The 21067-nt window shown below is 46.2% G+C and overlaps 1 protein-coding gene across 1 annotated transcript; it reads right to left on the bottom strand.

Moving 5' to 3' along the window:
• Window positions 1-8770: 8770 nt before the first annotated feature.
• On the bottom strand, window positions 8771-16941 carry CLEC3B (C-type lectin domain family 3 member B). Its single transcript, XM_066572041.1, has 3 exons — window positions 16757-16941; window positions 12039-12137; window positions 8771-10705 (listed from the first exon to the last, which is right to left on the bottom strand). Exons 1-3 carry the CDS (start codon window positions 16872-16874, stop codon window positions 10305-10307), a joined length of 618 nt encoding a protein of 205 aa, XP_066428138.1. The 5' UTR covers window positions 16875-16941; the 3' UTR covers window positions 8771-10304.
• Between the last annotated feature and the right edge of the window lie 4126 nt (window positions 16942-21067).

The raw sequence follows: 21067 nt of genomic DNA, 5'->3' as shown, positions 1-21067 counted from the left end.
TCCAGCCTGGAGGAAGGAAGGGTCCTCTTACAAGGACTTTGAAACAACGTGCCAGAAGTTTCTTCAACACAAACGAAGCGTGGCAAATTGTTTCAATTAGCAACACTTAACACATAAAAGGTGGTTCTTGTGGTTTGGGCTGTATCCATTTCTGGTCTTAAGGAATTGCTACACTGCCGCACATAAACCAGGCTTTACGCTTCTGGGCAAGATGGATCTTCAAAGACCCAGCAACTGCTTTGTTCCTTGCTCCATTTGTGAGTGCGTTTTGTATACAAATGTGTGCATTTGTCCTGGTACAACTGCTGCAGTCACTCACAGCTGAAGAGGGACTGCCATGATGCATCCTGTCAAAGATACTTCAACAGAGCAGCACTCGCTCAGCACACAGCACTTTTTTGAGATAGGAAACTAGAAAAAATTACCTCACTTTCTGAAAAGTGTTTTCTCAGAAGAAAATGAGATAAAATGTTTTGGCAGTATCCAGTCATCTTTGCAACAGAACTTTTTTTTTTTTTTTTGTAACTGGAGGTTATTTGATTTGAGAAAGTATTGTTTAGAACCAACTAAATGTTTCATGTAAAGTGTGTGCTCCCTTTTTTATTTATTTATTTATTTATAGTAAAACTTTGAAAGGTTTTTTTAAAAATTTCCAGTTGCATTTATTTAATACTTAGTTTCTTTTTAATATTTAATTTAATAAATTGTTAATTTATTTAAATTTTTATTTTAATTTCAGTTGTTGGTTGCTCTTGTTGGTTGCCATTTCTTTTGGAGGCTGCATTCTCTGGTGGGTTGGTTTGGGTAAATATGGAGAGAGGTAAGGGGGCACTTCCCTTTCACCTCCTTTAATTAAATGGGGACAGGCTTGGGTGTTCCTCAGGAACCTTGGGAATGGTTTTGCCTGAAGGTGATCTATATCACCTTTGCCACTTGCCATGATGGGGAAAATATCCCATACTGGTCTTTACCTTAAGGGCTAAAAATGGCAGACAGGGCCCATATGGACACCTCCCTTCCTACATGAGATTAATGGTGGCAAAACAGTTGCTAATTACATCTGTAAATCTAGTTTTCTGCACAGGATAACCTGTCCTTAAATGATATTCATCACTTGGTCTCAGGAGTATGAACTGCAGGCTCTTAAGCCAAATTGTTTTAGCATCTGCTTCAAATTCATCATTGCAAATGCTTTTTATTTAAAAGGTGCTGTGTGGTTTTTTAAAATAAAGGAGAAGCAAACTAGTGGTGTGTTTTTCCTCTCAGAATGCTACTTTTATTTAATTGCTGGCTTCTGGAAAAAGTAACCCAGGAACAAATGCACAGAAGTGTTGTTTTGCAATACAGGCCTAATTTCAAAGGGGAAAAAAACCCCTACTGCTCTACAGTTTAAGCTGCTAAGTACAGTTTTGTTCATACTAAATTCTGCATGTGCACTGTGGGCCATGATAGCCTAAAGCTTTCAACTTTGAAGACCTGGACATCCAATGGCAGCTTCCCATGAGACAAAAACTATCAGTGAGGCTACTTGGAAAAACATCCCTGATATCCTCAGAAATGAGGGCTTTAAAGAAAAACGCAGTGATAAATATTTTTGTATAACAATTATCATTTTAGTAAGGGGCTAGCTCAACAGCTTGAATCTTTTTAGATTTCACATTTGCATAGTAAATTACAACTGTTCTACTTTCTGCCAAATCAAACCTGTTGAGATACTTGTTAATTCCTTTCACAGCTGAATGCTTTACCCATTCAAAAGCTTATAAACAGTTAATATGTTTTCCCAAGTTAGTTTCCTTAAGTTAATGAGAGTTTATTTAACAAGAGGCAAACCCTAAAAAGTAACCAAAGGCCTAATAAACTAATAAAATATTCCAGTATGATTGTTTGGTGAACATTTTATAGGTTAATCTTTCAGAGCAATAAAAAAAAAAAAAAAAAAAACAGCAAGCAATTAGATCTTTCTCTCTAATATCTCTTCTCTGGGTTATTGAAAAACAAATAAAACAAATTTCTAAGTACCTCAAACCGTCCCAACAGGGCATATGGGCTCATGTATGTGTCTAATATCTCAGAAGACTATTTTTGCTTGCCGAACATCTTAGGGAAATGGGCAATTGGCCATATACCTATGTATTCTGAAATTTTATACATTTGGCTGGTCAGTTCTGCAGGTCAAACTCTTCACTTCTTAGGTTTTTATGGTCACCCATTTGGGTTAAAGGATGAGGTACAGCTTCAGCTGAAAGGAGTTGATGGATTTCTGTAAGAATGCTTCCCAATACAGCCTGTGGGGAATCTGTGCCCAAGTTATGGTTGGGAAAGGAGCACTTCTGGACCTAAGACAGCTCAGGCTCCAGAGGCTGAACAATGCATCAACGAATCTGCTCCAAACACCACTGAAAGATGGATTTTTGTCATCACCCTCCTTTCTTTTCCTACTGTTGTATTTTCATGTCTTCTCTGCCTTTCTCCCCACACTCCCAATCAACAAAATTCAGGACAGAGGTCTCCAGAACCTAATTTTTTGATGAGTGTTCTCTCAGTGTTGGTGTGAAATACTTATAAACCTCTGTCTACAATATATTTCTTACTCTAGCCTCACCTGAACCTGACTGGAATACAGTAAAGCTGCTGTGTGAAGTTTGCTACTGCAAGGTCCTCAGGTTTCACCACAGAACAGCCACAAAGCTGCTTCAGTGCTGAATGAAGAGGCAGTACTTGAAGTAGTTGACATCTCAAGTAGTTGGAGAGGTACTTGGGAAAGCATTAATATATGTAGGAAAAACTCAAATTAGTCTGGAAAGTACTGCTTCTCTTGACATGAATGACCTCTTGTATAAGTAACACCTAATTATACACCAAATTAGGTGGAAGGCTGCAGAACAATAACCCAGCTCCATGAATGGTGCAGTGGATCATATCTCTACCAGTGACCTTTTCCCAAGATGCTTTACAAAATCTGTGCTTGCTTCATGAACACTGACTGTAGCAGAAACATCTCCACCAATTCACAGTCCTTTAGGTCATGACTTGGTGGCTTTCCGTCACTGAGGAGCAAAACACAGGAGAGACATTCCCCTTCCTGCCACCTCGAAGGAGAAAAAGATGATGAGAACAGTGCATCCCTTCACTCTTGAAGGCTCAGGTATCAATTTTAATTTTAATCATTAAGCTGAAACTTAGTGCTTGTTCTGAGGTTAGAGATTTTTCCTTTATGTTTCCTTTTGGAGTGATTCCACCTCATTCTGGTATATCCTATTTTAAGGTCCAGAGCTTTACAGCCATAAAGTCTCTTGCTTTTTTTAATACACAAATTTAATGCAACTTGAAGTCCCTGTCTCTGAAACGATCAACTTTAATTCCCAAGGAGTGTGAGTTCAGAGCACTGGGAAAGGGCAAGGAGAGCAGGGAAGGAGTGGTGTTGTTGGCCCTGCAGGGAAGGTGAGAGGATGGTGACCACAAGGCAATATCTCACTACTGAGCTCTGCCTCACTCGATGCAGCCAGTTCCTGAGACTCAAAACCTCCAGGGTCATCCCAGCTCCCTCATTAGCACATGAACCAAAGGCTGAATATTTGCTTTGCTCGCTGCAGTGTGGCCTTCAGGGCTGTCTGCTCTACTTCTTTAATGGACATTTATCACCTGATCAAAGTCATGAGGTGGTTTTATATCTGGCTGTGAGCACTACCCACGTCTGTAGTTTCAGCAGGCTTAAAAATAGGCTACTCATACAGGCTGGCAAACAATTTCTCTGAATGTTTAAAAGAAGGCAAAGTTAATGATGATTTCTGGCTGTTTTCAAGCTCTCCATATTTTATCTGTAAGGTGAGTTTTTCCTAGTACTATGCTTTCAGGAGTGTTTACCTTTCTCCAGTGATACACTACAACTACTTCCCGTGTTTGCATTCTTTTTTGGTGCATACATTTTAATTTAGGAACAAACCCCACTAATTATTGTTCTTCTTTTCTGAAAGCAAGTTCAGTTTCTAGGCTGGGTACAAAACTTGTCAGTCACTTGCTGTAGATACACAGCACCCCACCCACACAGCTCCTTCCAAGTCCTCACTCTTCAATGGAACCAATTGTTTAACCCTGTTTATAATCAGTGCAATTACTGGAGTGTTTCCTAAAATTTGACTGGTTTAAGGTCACTTAGGGGTTTGGCTTTCTGCCCTGATGTATTATAGAACAAAGTGTGAGAGCTACCTTGATAAAGGTGTGTTGCAGCACCTGTGTGTCGGTGCTCGGGCAGGTGGGACCTGTGCCATTGCCCATCTCCTGGGCCTGGATCCCCATGTCAGCATGGCTTGACACTCAGGGGCTTTGGATCAATGCCTTCCCAGTGACAGAGCAATGTCCACATTGCACATGAATCCAGATGAAATTCAAGCAGCCCTTGGACTCTTCTGCTCTAACAGTAAAGCAAATATTTCACTGTGGTTGATCTAATTCACATCTTCATCTGTGCACTCCTGAACTGAGTGTTTGGATTGAACATTTAATATTAAAATATATATATATATTTCATTTTCTTTTTGGTGATTTGGTGGAGTTTGTTTCCAATTTCCTTCTGGTTGAATAACTAAGTGAAGTTTCAGCTCTTGTCTGCTGATCACACTTGGCAGAGCAGCAAGACCTAGTTAGTATCTAGAGCTCTGGCAGCACTACAGTGTAGAAATCACTTCCCACAAGGGATTATTTTATTGGCTTTCTGGCTAACCTTGTTCTGTAGGAAGGCGTTTACATGACAGCTTGTCCATCAGGTGTCTGAGGTCAGCTGTCTGCTCCTGAAATCCCTGTTTTTCTCCTGTGACTGCAGAAGAGGAATAAGTTATGTAGGATCCCTTGCTCAGTGGCTGTGTTTGCACAGAAGTTGAAAGGGACCTCTGGAGATCACCAGATTGCACCTCCTGCTCAGAGCAAGGTCCCATTGGCCAGGGCCACATGTCCAGTCAGGCTTTGAGTGTCTCCAAGGATTGAGGCTCCACAGCCCCTCTCAGCAACCTGGCCAGGGTCTGACTACCCTCACAGAGAAAAAGGATTCTCTTCTCTTTAAGCAGAATTTCTTGTATTTAAGTTTGTGCCCATGGCTCTGTCTTCACTACCCTCCCCATCAGGCATTTGAGATCCCCTGAGCCTTCTGCTCTCCAGGCTGGGCAGTCTCAGCTCTTGCTCTCTGCTCACACAACAGTTCCCCAAATCCCTTCTACTTCCCTGCACTCACTTCACTAGGTCCATGCCCCTCCTGGGCTGGGGAGCTCAAAACTAGACCTGGCACTCAAGATGTGGCCTCACTGGCCCTGAGAAACACAGAAACAGGGTAAACCATTGAATGGCAGAGACCTCACTTTTGGGATCCTTGTTAATGGGTGTGATAGAAATAGAAGCTACTGACACTGCAGTGGGAAACCAAGCTGTCCATGGGGCATTGCTGCAAAGCAGTAGAGGTTGTGGGTTTTATTTTCCCTCCTGCATTTTCTTTTACAAGCTGCTGTGCTTCCCAAACAGTGTTTTCTAAACACAGCTTCTTGAGACATGCTCTCCATTGCCAGGCTGGCAAGCAGCTCAGGTGTTGTGTTCCCTGCCTCAGGCTCAGAGCCAGCTTTCTAGAAGGGCTGAGGTGAGAGCAGCCATGTTCTGGGATCAGCAGCTGGCCTCACCTCTTGGCAGCACAGCATCTTGGGTTTCTCCTTCCTTCCTGGAGAGATGCTGCAGGCCCTGGGGTGCCTCGTGGCTGCTGCCAGCTTGGATGGCCCCGGGCTCCAGCACAGCAGGACAGGGGAGTCACAGGGACGTGATGCAGACACTGACCTGTCTGCACAGCACAGGACAGAGTGGAGAGGCTGCTGGGTGTGAGACTAAAATGGTTGTGATTTGTTTTCAGCTGTATTTGGAACAGTCCCCAGCTGCTACCTTTGGACTCCCTCTGAGTGCTTCTATATATAAAAGCAATAAACCATATTTTTTTTGTTTTGTTTTGTACACCACAGCTTGATATCCTATCATCTATCCCCAAGGAGTTTATTTTTATGCTCTCCATTAGTTTAGTGACCTCCCCTAGCAGGTTTATATTTATGCTCCCAGAGGTGTTTTGGTTTAGCTCTGTTTGCTGAATCTCACAAATCTGTGCTTCTTCCCTGTCTGTGGTGTCTTCTGAGATGGAGAAATGTAACTTTAATTTAGCTTTTTATTTTATTTGTCAAAAGAGAGACTGGCAGTGGGGTTCAGTGCTTGCACAGGAGAGGGAGTGAGCAGTAAAGGCAACAGGAATCACAAGATTCAGTGGTGCAGGGGCAGAGGAGATCCCTCCCTTCTGAGGCTCATTCTACCAGAGGTCTCATTCTATAACCACAGAGGTGGGAAGTGTGTTCCCTCTGTGCCAGGCAGGAGCAGAGGTGCTGAGGGGCTGTTCCTTGCAAAGGATGACAGGGAGAGGGTGCACCTCATGTGGAGAGAACCTCTGGTCTGAGAAACACCAGGGCTGGGTGGGCAGGCACAGGGAGCAGGGCCATGGGGTTGGGTTTCTTGTTAGGACTACCCAGTGCCACAGAAGTGTCCAAGGCCTAAAACAAGCTTTTAGCTCACAGCTCCCAAATTCTTACCCACCTCTGCCTACCCAGCCCTTTCACTGACTGAAGCCAAAAGCAACCTGGCTGCTGGGGTGTGTGAATAGTGTGCTGTTCTGGTCCTTGTGCTGAGAGACTTCAGAAAGGTATTACCTGTTTTATGGTTAATCATTTCACTCTGAACTATTTGGTCTTTTCCTGGACCTTCAGGCAAAGACCTGGAGCAGGTCCTGAACTCCTGGACCATGGTCAATTAGGGTGGAGGCCATCAGTGGGGTGGGTTAGCACAGCTGTTGAAGTCAGCTGTGGATGGCGTAGTGCTGAGGGAACTCCTTCTGTAGGCTCACCCAGTAACTTTAATTCTGTTGTTTATATAAATATATGTACATTTCATGCTTCATCTTTCCTCTGCTGCATCACAGAGCCACAAGCAGCTGAGCAGTGCCACCAGTGGCACAAGATCTTACAGAACATCCTCCATTTTTAATAACATGAGGTTCATTAGGGATTGCAGGCATCACAATACATTGTTTCAGACATGGCCACTTCCACATTTCCTTTTCCTTGGGGAAGAGCTGAGGTTTCTTTCCTTTAGTCTGCATGCCTTTGGTTGGGACCACCAGAGATGTTCCACTCTGGCTTGAGTGCCAAAGGATTTAATGGAAGATCCAAAAAGTGATGCTTCTTCTGGCCCCCAGCAGGAGGAACACGTGTGCTCAGGACAATTTCCCTATGGAGGCAGCCAGTGGCTGTCCCCTGTTCAATCCCTCCATCCTGGTATTCCCTGTGACAACAGGGTTGGACACATAAAGCAACACTGCTCTGGTAAGAAGGATGAGGAATCTTCTAAAAGTTCCTCCTCTTTGGCTTTTCAAAGAAAATTTGTTGTTCATATTTTACAGTAAGAAGAAGATTGTAAGAATAATAGGAAACTTACAAATGTAGCACGGAAACTACAAGGTCAGCTTTGTCATCCTAGGTCCAACAAGTACAGCAGGGGCAAAGCCACCCTTCCCTGTGCTCCTCCCAGCTTCAGAAGAGCAAAACATCTATGAGGAATGGTGCTGGCAGGAGTTTAGCTTCGTGAAAACAGAGAGCAAGACAGATACGAGCAAGAAATCTGCCGAGAGCGACTTGTTATTTTTTAGATTTGACAGATTTACTTCTTCATGTCCTCTCTGGGAATATCCTTTGGCATCCATCTCCATGGCTGTTTTTCAGATTCACACTCCATACCAAGATGGTCCAGCTCCAGCACCTACAACTTCCCTGAAACTCAGCATTGCAGGGTCCATGACTTTCACACTGTTCCTCTTTCCATAAAAGCCCTCAGTTTACTTCTCTGACCACACATTTGTGTTTTAAGACCTTGTGGTTTATGACTAGTCAGAATTAAAGCCAGCAATGTTTCCAGCGTTGCTGCTTTGCCTTCATGTGTATCTCAAAACATGAGGATGATGGAGGGAACATCTGCCAAAGCAACTAGAGGATTTATATTGAGACAAGCTGGCTTGTAGGGTGTAATCATGACCTACAGCAGAGCCTTGGAAAACATCAGGAGCAGGATCCAAAGTAAAGCTCACTGAAGGGCTGTGCAAAAGAGACCTAACTTCACATGCAGTCCTGCAGCAGTTGAAACTTCACAGACTGGTGTGAGGCACTGTCTTCTACATGGATGGTCTTCTCTCCTACATGGGATGCTGGAGTGGAGGGAGAAGTCATCACCACCTCAGTGGGTGAAGAAGAGGGACTCCTGGTGCCTCTTCTCACTATGAGCTCTGCTCATAGTGGAGGAGGTGGGAGGCAGCCTGGGAAGGACTGGTTCCATGCTGGGAGCTGAGGTGCCATCTCCCCCAGCACCACTAGTGCTGCCAAACAGGGCTGAGGGAGGAATCTTCCTTCTGGGTTAGCTTGTATTTCAGGATGAAATTTCCCAGCAGCAAGGGAGGAAAGGAAGGAAATCCTATTTTCCTATAAAAGGATTCCCTGCCTGTATCCTGTGTATGACATGTGACTGGGATGATAACAGGGAAGGAGGGGGAGAATCCTATAAAGCGTACTACAGGGTGGGAGGCTCTCATTTCCTGCTTTTCCCCTCTGCCTTTGTTATCTCTGGCCTTCAGATATATCCCTGGAGCTGCTCTGAAGAGAAAGACAAGTAGAAGAAAGCCAATCCAATCACATGGACACAACTCCATTCCTTCAGCAAGCTATAGAGATATTTTTATTTTATAGTCATTTGAACAGCGGAGAGTTTGGCAATAGTGACAACCTCAGAAGCGTGCACTCTGCATTTGTGTGTGTGTGTGATTCCAGCTTGGCTCAGACTTGATGGTTTGGAAGACCCACCACCATGCTGCTTTTAAACAAAGCAGCAAACTGGAATACCTGTCCCATGGGCAGGATCCTGTCTTGACACCTCCAACCTGGAAGTGTAGGGCCTGTGACCCAAACTGGAGGGGTTATTGCCAAGCACTGGACTGAAAAGAACCACTGATACCTTTTAGCCAACAGCCAGCAAAGCTCTGTTAAGCTGCCAGGGTGACCTGCACTTCTTTCCCACCATTGCTGGGGAGTTTTTCTGTTTTGTTTTGCTTTGGTTAGGTTTGGTTTTGTTTTTGCTTTTTTTGTTTAGTTTTACTTTAAACCTTTTTTCAGAAAAAATCACTGAGGTCAGACCTTCAGCTGGGCATGACTGTATTGGCATAAACAGTGCTCAGCAGATTTATGTTTGCCAAGAACCAGCAAAGACTGGACTAGTTCATCTAGATTCCCATCATATGAACAGGTCAGGTCATTCCTGAAGCTGCTGGAGTGAGTTGTCCTGGGGCTTGTTTTCAATATATAGTTATTTTTATATAGCAACATACTCCCTAAGAGTATTACATGAATGTTATTTATGTAATACACACATCTTCTATTTCTAGTAATATTGTTGACTAACTATGCCCCAATCTTTGCTGCTTTCCCCTTGATACTGCTGCACAATTAAAGCTTTTGATGGGATTTTTTTTTTCAAAGGACCTGGCAGTGGGTCTTACTGTCCCACTGAAGTCAGTGAAACTGGCTTCTGGCTGGTGAGAAGAGGATCAAATATGCCTGTAACTTGCTAATTCATTCATACATGAAATTTGACTAGTTGAGCAGCTGGTATCCTACCAAATAAGCCAAACTGCATCTCTCAATGCAAAGCAGGAGTAGCTCCCTCTGCTTGCTGAGACAGGACCTTGATCCTCACAAGGCTGAACTGGAACACTGTGAGGAACACAGAACTCTCACAAATTGCTGCCAGGGCTTATGGGGAAGCAAAACAAGAGAAGAAAGCAGAAACTGCCTATGCTGGTGTCCCAAGAAAGCTCAGCAAAATGGGAAAGGACACTGCAGAGTGACAGCCCTGGGAGGCCGAGGCAGCTGTATGCCAGGCTGGACTGGTTCTTTGCTGGAACAACTGAGCTGTCCTAATAAATTCCCTGTGTAAAAAAATATATATCTATAAATTGTGCCTTAGGAAGAGTAGTGCAGCTGCAAACAGGGCTGAGTGTGGCCAAAGGAAATGCTCTGGGGCTCTATGACCCGGCAGCGAGCCGCAGCGACTCTCTTTGCAAAGGGTGACTCTACTGAACACGCGCATGAGGGTGTGTGGATGGACATGGAGGCGAACACACAGCTACAGCTCCATCATCCCGCTGCCCAGGATGGGCTCTGGGCTGGCTGGGCAGGGGGGAGGCCCTGCCCCTACACGATCATGAACTGGCAGACATAGGGCAGCTGCTCTCGGCACCTCTTGTCGAACCATTTGCCGTTGGCGGTCCCCGACAAAGCCGCGCAGTTTTCCAGCTTGCCGCCGTCGGGCTGGGTGGTGATTTCAGTCTCCCAGTTCTTGTAGCGGATGGGGCTGCCCGTCATGTCGACCCACCTGCCCTCCGTGGCCATGTCGTTGAGGCCCAGCCAGAGCTCGGCCTCGGGGCCGATGCTCCTGCGCATGTAGTCGTAGAGGGCATCGTTCTCCTCGCCACCCAGGGGCACGCTCAGCGTGCCGCCCTGGGAGATGCAGCTCTCGCTGGCCTCGTGGTACGTCTTGGTCTCCGAAAACGCCAGAAAGCATTTCAGATTAATTTTGGTGCCTTTCAGGCAGACTGAGAGGTTACCACACCAACAGAATAAAAAAGACAGAAAGAGAATTTGGTTTAAAAATGGTGCCCAGGAAGAGGCAGCAACCGCAAACGCAGCAGCCAAATTACAAACTTAATTTCTTAGGCTGCACAGTGACCCTTAGCAGCACAGGATTCCAAGGGCCTCTTTTCCTCCTATGCAGGGTGGGACAAAGTCATAAAGACGTGCCCTCCCCCTCTGCAAATCACTGGGTGAAATGGATTTTCAGGGTGCCCCTGCCACCCTTCTGGGCTCTGCTGGTGCTGGAGCAGAGGTGCAACATGGTCCTCATGCTCCTTCCCCTGGCCTTGCTCCTCCCCAGCCACTGCTACTCTTTCTGTGATGAGTTTGTTGGAAATATGGTTTGTCATGGGTACTGCTGGGTGTTGGAGTGTTTTGGGAAAAAGCCTGCATACCAATTAAATCATCTTAATTATGCAAGATGAAAAAAAAAGTCTTTTTTAATAAGCTTTGATCAGAAGCGTTGGGCTTGCATAGCTTGAGGTCTTCAGAGGAAATTTCTACTTGCCTCTGATTTTGGTTTTAAGATTATCAATTTATTTTGCTTTTCTTTAATCTCTAAACCTTAAGAGTGCAGGGTACTGTAGCCAAACAATACCTAATCAGAGCCACACATTAATATCCAAACCAATTACTTCTCAATGAATGTGAGCTTGGAACTAAAGCCTTGATTTTGCTTGTGTTCCTTTTCTTTTAAGGAGAAAAATCTCCTTAATTTGCATTTTCATCTCATTTCTGCTTCATCTTTTGCAAATCCTACTCCTACTGATGCCAGTGGAGTTTGCACAGAATTACTATGGAGTACATCTGGAAGATGGACATTTTGGGACTGTCCTCTGTGTATGTTTAATGAAGCAGGACTGCCCTGCAGTGCAGTACCCTGGGCAATACCATGGTGTGTAGAAGAGACCAGGTTGCCATTTCACTAGGGTCTGACAAAAGAGTAAGCTACATTTGGTTAAAGCACAGACTAATCGAAATCCCATCCCTCCACCTCATAAACGAAAATGAACATCTGGCTTAGCATCATAGGAATATCCAGATGGGAGGCACATAAAGAGGGGGGCCCCACACTGCACAGCTCCTGCCATTAACTGCCCAAGGAAGTTCACCAGCCCAGGGGAATTGCAGAGACCCACACTCTGCTTTGATCTCCCAACCTCTCTCCCCGTGGTGGGCTTGCTGCTGGGGGCTGCTCGGGCATCTCTCATCAAGACATGTGGAGCAATTGCAGCCACGTTACGAGCAGCTCCTCTCTCAAAGTAAAAGTTGTGTGTTCTTCAGCAAGCCCCTTACCTGTCTGGAGTGCTTGCTTTTCCTTCAGTAGAGCAACCTCCTGAGAGATGTTGTCAATCATGGCCTTCAGGTCTTCAATCATTTTGAGGCTCACACCATCTGTTGGAGAAATCAAAGAAAGAGCACAAATATTGGTTGTATCCCAGGGGAAGCAACCAAATCTGTTCCTATCATCAAAACTCCATGTTTCTTTGCCCTCAGAGCAGGATAGACAAAAGGAATCCACAAAGTCAGCACCTGTGTCCCCTTGCACATCCATCAGAGTGCATGTTTGCTTGCCAGCCTGGTTCCACTATCAATTACAACCTTGTTTTCCTGGTTCAGGTTTTGGGACTGTGGACCCCATGCATCTTCCAGCTGCAGGGCTGGCAGTGCTGGGGAAGAGGTGATATGCACGAGCACTGCAACGTGCAGGCTTGTCTCTGGCACCCTTGTGTAGAGCAGTCATTGGGCATGTGCTGCATTGGAGTCAAGCTCCCAAAATGCAGGAGGACATCCTGGCCTGAACAGAAGTCCTGACACACAGAAATGTTTTGTGGGCAACTTGAAGCTAATGATGAACAGGATTTATTTTTGTCAGATTCCTCAAAAGCACACTCTCTCTCTCTCTCTCTCTCTCTAGTCACAGCACACCCTCCTGGCTTCCCTTAAATACCCTAACACGTGATGTTCTCTGTGTGCACTCCTGGCTGCACCCACCTCTTGTCTGCTGTCATTGGTGGGTTAGTAGGAAAGCACTTTGCTCACCAGGCTGATGCTCAGAAGGAAGGGGCTGGAAGGGCTGCAGATCCTACTTCCACTAGATCTGCCTCTGCACCACCAGCCACCAGCCTCTGCCCACCAACCACACCATCCTTTGGATCACCACAGCTGCCTCTGCCTCATCTCTACCTTCATCACCCCCAGTGCAGGTACCCAAACAGTGTCCAGAGCTGCTTTCCTGCTGTGAGAAGACACCTCTTTGGCTGGAGAGCTGGCTCTTAAAGCCTACATCTTGCTAGGTGTGCTGCTCCTGCAACAGCTCCAACCAGCTATTAATCAGTACTTGGATTTCTCCTAGACAGAAGCAAAGGGACCATTTACACCTTGAAGGTGGTGGGAGATCAGACATTGAGGTATGCATCTAGTAATTCTCATGTTGAAAGCATCTAGTGGTTCTCCTGGGCTGAAAGGAAATGGGACAGTTTGCCCATGAATGCAGGAGGAAGAGTTTCCTTGAGGGCCAAGGAGCTGAGGCACCAAGGCAGGCAAGTAGGGAAGCAGCCTGGGTGCAGGTCAAAACCACCAACCCAAGATTACATGGTGCCATGAACATGAAAGCCAGACACATCAGGAGGAGGGCATTACTCATTGCTCAATTAACTTTACTTTACTCATTGCTCAATTAACTTTAATGGATTCACTTAACACTGAGGCACTAGATATTATTTTGCTGCCTTTGATGAAAACACTTTGGGGGAAGTGGCTAATTAATCATGGGTTTTTTACCCCATGCAAGCCTGTCTTGCAGCAGAACAAATGTTCTAAGGTTTAAGTAACATCTAAAGGCCATGGCAGGACACTGCCAATGAGTCTTGCTGGGGCAGCTCCTTATGGAATTCCAGCTGGATTTGCTGGTGGGTTCCCACCTTGAGGGTCCCTGCCATGAGAGGTGACATGTCTCCATTTCCAAACCCTGGGCAACAAGATGCTCCTACAGCACTGCATTCACTGGGATATCTCACAGAGAACCAAGACTGGTTGACCCACCTTTCAGCTATAAATTGAGGACCACAGCTATATCAACAGACATTGTTGTCTATTTTATTGCCATGGGTTTTTGTCTCAGTGCTGTCATTTCCTCAAGGCTCACCTCCTGAAGCCTGGGATCAAGCCTGTTTACAGTCTGGGTTTTCTGTGATGGCAGCTGGCATACTGATGGAGTGGGTCCCTGTGCAGGACCAGGAGCAGCGGGATTAAGCATGGGCAGAGGCAAGAGCAAAAGGAGACTCACAGAAGTGTGGGTCAAAATAGTCTGTTGGTTTGAAACCCTGGCCAGGAATGTGTTTAAAGCTAAAAATGGGAACTCTCGCCCACTCTAATTAATTGTATGCTGAATAACAAACAAATCCCTCTGTACTTAATTTTAATGTCTTAACTATTCCTGTATGAAATTTGGATATATATATACATGTTTCTTAGCTTTGCCTGGAGATCCAAACAGCTTTCTGTCCCCCAGAGGAATGAGCATTGCTCTGGTTCACAATGTTTATCATCAAAGCTCTCTGGCCACCAGTATTTCTTCTGACACCAGCCATTTCTTCAAAGGTATGAAGTGGAACAGTCAGGTCCCATATTGCAGTCTGTCCCTGGATCAAAGGAGGAGACTGAACACACCCACACTGGATTTACAGCACTCTAAATGTTCACAGGCATTTTCAGGGAAGAGCACCCAGACAAGAATACACCAAAATTTTGGGCAGTAGGTGGCATTAGAAAAGAAGCCCAAATTACTCCCTACCCACTGAATTAAGCATCCAGATTCTGACTTCTATCTCCAGTTACCTCAGAAATACATGTCAGAGCTATGCAAAGATGCTCCCTTCCATGATGCCAGCACCCCAACACATCTGTGACCAAGGGGAGCCCCCTCAGGGCTGATGCCTGCACCCTCCAGCCATGGGGTGTCAGCACTGCCCAGGCAGGGATGCCAGTGCCTGCCTCCCCCGGGGCAGTCTTTTGGATGAGACCCCCAGACCCGCCAGTCAAGGGCAAATCCCACCTGTATCCCAATACACTGGGGCTCAGGGAGAGTTTGCTGAGCTACTGCATTTGGAACAGTAACCAGGGAGTACTTTGAGGGGCAAAAACACAACAGCAGGCAAAGTGAATGTGCTGTCTCAGCATTTTCTAAATGCTGTGGTTTGGCTTTTTCATGTTGAAATAGCATCATTTTTCATTCTGAAGCAGATCCAAACATAAGCCGTAATTAAAAAAAAAGTAAAGAAATTTTTTTTTAAAAAGCCAACATAAAAAGCTTGGCTTAAACCAGTGCTTTCTTTTCTAATTTTTGTGGTTTGGTTGCATAGATTAAAAAAAAAATAATCCAGTAAAATCCAATAAAAACACCAACCCTCCAGTGGCTTGGCTATTCCTGACCCTCCCAGGCAAAGTGTGGGGCTGGAACCAGGATGGGGGTACTGGATGCCTGGATGAAGATGAGATGGGTCCATCCTGCCATTGTTCAGAGCAGAAGTGGCTGAGCCCTGTCCCCTCTGGTGGCTGGGCAGGCAGGCTTGGATGTAGGTGAAGAGGAGCTTCATAGGGGATTTTTAGCACTTTTCTCCCTCTTTTCCTATCCTCAGGCATTGGTAAAAATCTGAAAAATATTAACCAGGAAATACTGGAAATTTCCAGTGCAGGCAGGGCAGCTGAGTTCCTGTGGGGCTGGATGGGACTGATCAAAAAATGCCAAGTTGCTGGGTTTTTCCCTTTCCTCCACAGAAAATATGACCTCTCCTTTGAAAAGAAATTGACTAAAACCTGCCACCAGCTGGTCCAGATGGCTTTTCAGGACACCCCCCTCAAAAGCTTTTAAATCAGAGCCAAATTTTCCTGTCAAATAGGAGATTTTTCTCCCACCTTCTTGTCACTAATCAATTACAAACAGCAGTTGCAATGACACCTAGAGAAAAACAGGATTTCTTTAAGAAATGTCTCTCTCCTGGTACCTCCAGTGAGTGCAGTGCATGTATGTGTCCTATATGAGCCCAAGGGGGTACTTTTTGCTCAAGAAAACAGTCAGATTGTTTTCTCTGTTATTCCATGTCCTGCAGAATAAGATGTGGAATAAGCAGCTAAGTTTGTGAATTCATAGAAAGATCTAATGGGAGAAAAGGCAGAAATTTCTCAAGGATGGAATCTGACAAAAATAGCCACTGGGTGAGTGTAGACAGCAGCCTGGCCAAGTGAATTCCAGGGATGCTTCTTCCTTGCTCCCCACTTCATTCCAAGTAGGAAATGAAGGAGCGGTCCAAGTCCAGGCAGTTGCAGTCGGTCACATCAGGCAGGCAGGCAAAGCTCACACGCTGCTTCCTCACCTCACCGGCCTTCCCCTGTACCTAATGAGCACTGAGTCAAGGATGGGACAGGAGGAAAACAGGAGAAGAGAAGGAGAAACAAACCCACTAGGGAATAGAAAACCCAGGCATCTTTGTGTGTGCAAGCCTGAGTAGTCAGAGCTCGTGTCCACTGTGAAACACACCCGAGGCCAGTGGGTTTAAACTAAGAACCCTGTTGGTGCTTAATGGCTTGGCTATTTTGTGCCTGCTCTTATCTCCAAAATTGCCTGTCATCTGCCACTTACTTGCTTCTGAAAAATGAATGAGAAAGGGTGAAGGTGTTATAGAAAGGGAGAGTTTATTAGAGGAAAAGCTTGGGATGAACCTTAGAGGGAACATGGAAAACATGTTCCCCTTGAAATTCAGACTAAGCTGTCCCAACAAATTTATTCAAGGTGAGGACCCACCTGAACCGTCTCAATACCCTCACTATTTTACAGAAGAGCTGCACAATCATTCCCACGGAGGAAGGGGGGAGGAAGACGCTTTATTAGGTTTTTAGCTGTTTTTTAATGAAGTTCCACTAAAGCACCGTTAAATGCCCAGACGAGTGGGCTGACTGCAGCCCCCCCAAGCCCTGCAAGCCTTTCTCGCAAGGAAGCTGCCGCTGCCCCTTACCTTTCTTGGAAGCCGCCGGTTTCTGCCGGGCTTTGCCGTTCTGCTGCTCGGAGAGCTGGGCGAGGGAGAGGAGGCAGAGGAGGAGGAGGAGGAGGAGGCCGGCTGCCCGGAGCGCCATGCCGGTGCGAGCGGAGCTGCAGCAGCTCTGCCCTCACACAGCCGCCCGGACAGCGGCTGGAGGCGGGAATGGCTGTCCCAGAGAGCTCCCGCTGAGCCTGGGCCAGCGCAGCCTCCCGGCCCCGGGCGGCTCCGGCCAAGGCTGAACACCTCCCAGGGGGGGCTGCAGTTCTTAGCACGCCGCTTGTTTTTGTTCAAAAAGAAAAAAATAAACAAAACAAAACAAAACAAAAACCTACAAAAAAGGACGAATGAATGTACCGACAGTCTGCTAAGCTAAACATGAGGAAAGGCTGGGAGTGTAGCTGGAAGGATTTCCTGTGGCTTTTAGCACAACGCCACGAGTTTGATCTCGTGTGTCAGCGATGGCAACAGCGAGGCCAGGTGTGAAACAGCGCTTGGGTGGCCGAGGGAGCAGAGAGGGGCCGCCTGTCCCCCGCCTGTCCCCCGCCCCTCAGCAGGGATGCCCCAAGGGATGTACAGGCACCAACAGCGGCAGAGGGAGTGGGTGGGGGGACTGAGCACCCCAGTTCCTTGCTCAGAGTGTAGGGTGGCTCTTAACCCTCTAAAAAGCAGTCCCACTGTGGCTTTGGTAGGGTCATCCTGCTGTCATTGCTTCTCCATGGGATCTCCAGTGGGACTTGGGACCAGGGGCACATGTTCCACAAAAAGCCATTCTCCTCGAGGCCCCTTTGCAGATCCCCAGCCTGACTTCTCAGAGCAGCTGGGCTGTGCTGAGCAGCTCTGCAGCCTAAACCAAGACCACTGCCTGGTTTTTTGGGTGGTGTGGTTGTTCAGCAGCTGCAACTCAAGCAGGTAAGTCCTTCCCCACAGGAGGAACAGCAGCAGTTTGAACAAGTGGAAGAAATTAATGTGGAGGGAGGAAAGATGGGCATTTTGCAGAACAAAGTGCTCCAGACATCAGCTATTAACCTTAAAACTTTTCTGATAATTTAAGGCAAGATGCCACCCAGCACAATGTGAAACTCTGGAGTTCTAGGAGCATAAAAGATCTGAGATAAACAGGGATGTGATTGGAAAAAGAGCTGCCAATGAGTTAGTTTGGCAACCACCGTGTTACCCTATCTCACACTTCTGCTGAATAAGGAAAATCCTGCCCTGATGTCCTACCTGAACAGTTCCAGCTTTTGAAGCATAGGAGGAACAGTTTGATTTTCACTGCTCTTTATCATGTGCACCAACCCTCACTCAAATTTAAACTGGAAAATACATATTTTGGGGATTTACTGTTCTCCTGCCTGGACTATCCCAAAATGGGATGGATGGAGCCCAAGAGATGCCAGACACTTACACAAAAACACGTTTGTTTTCCTTGAAACTCCAAAGTACTTTTGGTAGGTAACTCAGTACCTCCCAGTTTTCCTTGGCTACAGATACACTCTCCTGCCTTTGCTTTGATTCATGTGCTGCCAAGCTGGAGAAAAAATCAAAATGCTCCCTTTACTGCTGCCCATGAAACAGATTGCTGTGGTGTGGAGTCTGACAGCAATTCCTAACCTCAGATTTCCAGCCTGGGACCAGCTGGAGTGTTGCCCATCTGAAACAAGAATGGCAGGGTGGCTTTCCATTAGTCCCTGAAGAACAGGTCTGCACCAAGGAGACCCCTCCCTGCACCATCCAGCAGGTCCTGTGCTGGATGCCACCACCATTTTTCTTGAAAAATGAGAAAAATGAAAACAAGTAGACTCAAAACACTTGTCTCCAGCTGTAACACTATCTACAGGGGGCTTTGCTCTGATTCTGTCCAGTGTAGACTGAAAATAAAAATCCTTGAGATTACAAAAGCTCATAAACCCTGGCCCATCCAGCTGATGGGAGCAAGCTGAAGTGTTGCTGCATTGGATCCAGCACGAGGATGCTTAAGGGAACAGCCATCCTCTGACCAAGCTCCCGCTGAAGCCAGAGGTTCCAGTTAAATAATGGGGCTCTCAATGCTCCTTTGCTTTTGAGATCCTCATGATTCACACTTCTTTAGGTGAGAGAGGTGTGGGAAGTGAGTAGAAGTAATCCTTTTTATTAGATGAACTAATAGAACTGGAAGTCATCAGCAAATGCTAAAATTATGCCAAGGAACCAAGGTTTTGTCCATGATTTTTAACATCTGTGCAATTATAGATTTTACTTTCCAGTAAAGGCACTTCACTCCCTGGTTTCAAGCCCAGACTCCTGGTTAGAGAGAGAGTAGCTCCTGTTAATTGCAAGGTAACTGGTTTGAGATGAAAAAAAGAGGGCAGAAGAACCTTGTGGAAAGGTTCCTTGTGGAAACCATTCCAGGGCCGCAGGGAAGCAGACAGAAAAGTTTACGTGGCTTTGGGAAACCCAGTAAGTAGGCTGGGATGCTGAATTTGGAAGGCTTTCAGTTAGCAAAACAGTAGTTGGAATAAATCCATGAAAGGAAGCTGGATGCTCCTGGCAGCAATGCAGACCTGTGATTTTGTGCCCAGCTAGGCAAGGAAATGGGCAGCAAGATCAGAGGCTGTTTTGCTTTGGCTCCTAGGAAAAGAGCAGGTGTGGCCAAGCCAAGAAATGAGGCAGCACCACTGCATAATGGCTGGAAAGCGCCCGGGTGGACTGGATAACAGCATTCACACGGTCATTATCAAGATCGGCAATTACCAGAGCTGGCCTTTCAGGGCTAAGTCACCAGTTCAAAGGCAGGCCACCCCAATGCTGAATGATGCCAGCTCTTTGCCTGAAGCTCCTCCTCCCTGGGAAGGCTCCTGCCTGCCCTGCCAGCACTGACAGCAGGAGTGCAAAGGGGAGGCCCAAAAGCATCTTTACTTTTGGGGCCCTGAAGCTCGGGGGCCTGATCCATGGCTAGGGCAGCACACTGGGATTCACACCTCTGCTCCCTTGAGATCAGCTCAGTGCATTAGAGCCTGGTGCTAAAAATGACAGGGTTGTCAGTCCCTGTACAGGCCATTCACTTAAAGCCAGACTTGATGATCCTTGTGGGTCCTTTCCAGCTTGGAATGTTCTGTGATTTGGTGACATCCACTCTGCAAGGGTAGGTCTCAGGACTCTCGCTGGTCAGAGTGATCCCAAGATGTGTTAGAAAGTCTCTTTTCCCAGCCCGGCGGTAGAAGAAGGAGTCAGAGCTCTTCAATTCTCAGTCTCAATGTTGTTTATTGTTCCTTATCTATAAAATTCTTTCTCCTGTCCAGCCGAGGTCTGCTCAGCAAGACAGTGAGAGGGACTCCACCCACCTCAGAGGTGGTGTTATCTTTTTATACTAAAAACTATGTGTACAATGTTTACAATTACTTCCCAATACCTATCACCTATGTTAGACAGTGAGCTTCTACTCTAAACTAATCTAAAAGTGCCAACATCACAGCAGAAGATGGAGGCCAAGAAGAAGAAGAAGGAGAAAGACAGGACACGCCCAGATTCCTCCATCTTGCCCCCTGAACCCCCATTCTAAAAACCCCAAAATATCTATTTTTCACCCTCTGATAAATTCACTATCATTCTACTTAAACTTTTGTGTCTTGTAATTCTTCATATAATTACAATAATTCTTCATTGTTTTTTCCAAGGGCTAAATCAAAGGCACAGGGGTCTTGGGGTCTCTGAGCCCCCTGGGCAGGGTCTCGAGTCCTCCAGGGCAGCCAGAGGAATTTCCTGGGTTCCGACAGGTAGGATCCGCGTGTCAGTGGCACCCCAGTACCATCAAAGAGGAACAGGAGAGAAACAGCAGTGGAAAGTAACAAACACTGTGTGAGGAAGTGGGGCTAGCACAAGAAAATCTCTGATATTCATTAGCCGCTGCCTGAACTCATGCTGGCATCGTTCCTGATTTCCATCAGCATAAACATGGGAACAGGTTAAAATGGAGAGAGCCACATCTATGGATCATTGTTTTGGAGACCAATCAAGAAGAAATGCAGTAACAGTTCAGGAAAGGGCGGTTTTCGTAAGGACAATGATGGGGAAAACCAAGGATTTTGCCAAAATGTTATCCCCAGCATCAACTTCAGGAAACTGGCTCTGAGCCTAAGGAGGCAACCTTCCCATCATATCCCATGTCAAGCACGGCTCGCATCCCTACCCCACATACACCAAGGGCTACAGCACAGAAGGATCTATTCTACAGTAGATCCTTGGGCTTTAGACCAGATGCAAATGTGGAGCACTTCAGTTCAAGTAATATCAGCTGCTTAAAATCCTTCT

The sequence above is a fragment of the Molothrus aeneus genome, chromosome 1 (genome assembly GCF_037042795.1).
Source record: "Molothrus aeneus isolate 106 chromosome 1, BPBGC_Maene_1.0, whole genome shotgun sequence".
Taxonomy (NCBI): Eukaryota; Metazoa; Chordata; class Aves; order Passeriformes; family Icteridae; genus Molothrus; species Molothrus aeneus.
Note: the sequence above shows the minus strand (reverse complement) of the source record. Positions and strands in the feature narration are given on the sequence as shown.